This window comes from Microtus ochrogaster, chromosome 8 (genome assembly GCF_000317375.1).
Source record: "Microtus ochrogaster isolate Prairie Vole_2 chromosome 8, MicOch1.0, whole genome shotgun sequence".
In the NCBI taxonomy this organism is placed as follows: domain Eukaryota; kingdom Metazoa; phylum Chordata; class Mammalia; order Rodentia; family Cricetidae; genus Microtus; species Microtus ochrogaster.
The window spans coordinates 66859630-66862936 of NC_022015.1; the positions used below are offsets into that span (position 1 = coordinate 66859630).

Sequence of the window (3307 nt, forward strand, 5' to 3'; positions counted from 1 at the left end):
TGTGAGAGAGAGAGAAAGAGAGAGAGAGAGAGAGAGAGAGAGAGAGAGAGAGAGAGAGAGAGAGATTGAAAGAAGAACTTGTGCACATGACTGCAGGCCTAGGTACCTGTGGCAGTCAGAAGCGTGGAGTTGAACTTACTATTTTTTAAAATGATTTTATATTATTTTATGTGAATGAGTGTTCTCTTACATGTATGTTTATTCACTGTGAGCATGCCTGGTGCACCAGATCCCCTGGAACTGAAGTTATGCATGATTGTGAGCTACCACATAGGTGCTGGGAATCAAAACTAGATCTTTTGCAAGAACGAGTACTCTTAAGTGCTGAGCCACCTCCCCAGCCTTGGAACTGAAGTTTTACATATGCACTCTTAAGCACTGAGCCATTTATCCAACCCCAGGTCTCCTAACATTTCTACGCCTGTTTTGTTATTTTGATTTATAGTTCAGATAACGTCTGTTGAAAAAGTGTTTTCTAAACTAGCAACTGTTCTTTTGGTCTGCTTGTCCGCAGGGATTCTAGCATTGTTCTCTAGGTCAGAGGACTTTCAATATTATTTTAAGACAGAAAAAAAAAATGGTTTCTTAGCTGAGACTTCCTGCTCTAAAGTTGACAGGCTGTTTCACTCAGTCCCTTGGGACTGATGCTAGTTTTCCAAGCATCAGAGTTTTATCTTGCAGGACTTTTCAAAGAGCCTAGGAATCTGGACACCACACACACATTTCTTGTGATTCTTTGTAATAGCTCCCAAGTTCTTCAAGGATGTTGACATTTGCCTAAAAAAGCTGTATCCATAGGTTTTAGGGTCAAAGCAGCCGCAACAAGCTGAGCTCAACCACCGGCTCTCAATGTGTCAATTAGAAGCTCACATAATGGTGTGATGAGAAGAGATCCATTTAGTGTGGTTCTCCTAGGAGAAAGAACAGATAGAGAAACTCAGGGACCCCAAGTCCATCTTCAGGGCACTGGCAGGAACTTCCACTTCAAATGGAAGGCAAGAGGTCTGCACTGTTAACCAGTCCTGGTAACGGTGTGGTCAGCTCATTGTTGTCTCAGCTCTAGACCTGTCGGGTGGTCCTAAGAAGTGCTTATTCCTTGAGGGACAACGAGATCCTTGGGAAAATACTGCTGATTCAGGGAGCAGCCTTCCATCGTGGATACCTGCTCTCATGGGGGAGGGGAGGTCTTTTCAAAGAGCTTCTACTGTTCTGAGAATCCAAGGTGACTTAAGAGGAAAGGTTAAGGACAGTGCCTTACCTCTGTTCCTTAGTCTTGATGGGAGCTAAGACAGGTTAGGTAGACACTGCTTGAGTGATTTGTCATGCCTGTGTGCCTGAGAAGCAGATAACACCAAGTAAAGAAACCGACACAAAATGAAATCCAAGATGCTATGGTGGTTTTCATTATCTGTGGGCCCAAATGAGGAGTGAAAGCCTCCAGTGAGGGCACCATTTCTATTGCATCCAGATACGTTCTTCCTCTCTCAAGCAAACCCAAAGGGACAATCCACTTTTATCACCCTCTTTAGCACCAGGTGAGGGTTTTAAAGGTTTAGGAAGCTCAGTAGGTTACATTGCGGTCTTTAATTATTACTGTCTTACAGGCTCATCAGTTAGCATCCATGCAAGCACAGGCTTTCACTGGTGGGAACACCAACCCCCCACCTGCCAGTAATGAGGAAGAGGAAGATGAAGAGGATGAATACGATTATGATTATGAATCCCTTTCCGATGGTAAGAGAAACAGAGCTGACTTCTGTGAGCAGGGAAATGCTTAGGTGATTTTTCTTTTTCCCTCAAAATAAATCTGTAGCTCCATAGATAAGCAATAGAGATTATTTTAATAATGTCTGGGAGTCTGGGAATCCAGTCACTTAGTGAGGACTAAGGAAGATGAGGGGCTCTGTTAAGTATCACAGCCACACTCCAGGAAGACAGGGACAGCACAGGAAGCATTGGGAAGAGGGGGTGTGGTGGTGTCATTCCTAAAATGGGCGTGTAGAGGAAGAGATGCAATTATAGCAAACGTGCACAAACACACACACACACATACACACACACATGCATGCATGCGCACACACACACATACACACATTTTCAGCCTTTGCATTTATGAAGTGGTAGAAGTTCTTGGCAGGCGTTTCAGACTGTGCCTAAATCCCCTCTCTCTCCTGCGACTTCCGCAGGGGACAGCTTAGCTGCTCTGTGTTCTCTTCCTCGTTTTCATACTGTCTCTCTGACAGTCTGGCACCAAACAGGAGTTTCATTCTCCTGTCTCTCTGTTCTCAGAATACTAAACCAACCAGACAGTTCCTTCCGGACCCACCAAAGAGAAAAGCGTGAGCGATGGCTAACGACACAATTTTTAAAAGTCAAATAAATCATGTTAACTAAAGGTTACTAGTGAAGCATTCTTCTTAAGTCAGAGTTGCATGTAACTAGTGTTATTAGCAGGAGATGACAAAGTTTTTCTTCTGCAACATCCTGATAGTGGGCTTTTACTTTGCTGACCCCTGAAAGGCAACTGTATTCATATGAGAAAATGCCAAACTTTTTTTTTTTAAATGAGACAGCCTCTCTTTTGTTTAGTCCTAGCTGGGCTGGAACTTTGATCCTCCTGACTTCATCTCCTACATCGCCTTATATATTGGACCAAGGGTTTGGCTCAGTGGTGAGCATTTGTCTCATGTAACAAAGGCCCTGTAATCCCTGGCACAGACTTGCTGCTTAAAGTAGACTATTTGCTAAATGTGTAGTATCCCCACACTAGTAGCCACTGATGTAAAGACCACTAAGCCACCCCCACATGTCAGCTTCTCATCTCATGTTTATTTCCAATTATGTTCAGTTCAGGGCTTTCATTACTGGTGACAGCCTAAATACGATACTGAGCAATATCCATTTAAATTTAGCCTTCACAATAGCTGATTGGTTCATGCCGTCAGTTAAAGGCGTACTTATTTGGTGTGAAATGCCATGAGGTAATAAAAAAGATAAAATTTGAATGGAGTCAAGACAATCTATTAACGTCCTAGTCCTAAACAGTCATGAGAATGCAAAACGTTTTATACTGACCCATGCATGCCCCATAGCAAAACAAATTGATTCCGAGATTAAATGAAAAATTATACTTAAGAAATTAGCCAATCTGCTGCCTTTAATCCCTGCACTTGAGAGGCAGAGGCAGGCAGATCTCTGAGTTCGAGGCTTCCCTGGTCTACAATGTGAGTTCCAGGACAGCCAGTGCTATACAGAGAAACACAGACTGAGAAAAGAAAGGAGGGAGAGAGGGAGGGAGGGAGGGAGG

General features: G+C 43.4%; 1 protein-coding gene across 1 annotated transcript in view; it reads left to right on the top strand.

The window, feature by feature from the left end:
- The window catches only part of Plce1 (phospholipase C epsilon 1), a 284672-nt gene that overhangs the window by 244637 nt on the left and 36728 nt on the right, over window positions 1-3307 (top strand). Inside the window, exon 21 of the mRNA XM_026781331.1 lies at window positions 1605-1734. Within this exon, the coding sequence (XP_026637132.1) occupies window positions 1605-1734 (130 nt within the window). The remainder of the gene's footprint in view (window positions 1-1604; window positions 1735-3307) is intronic.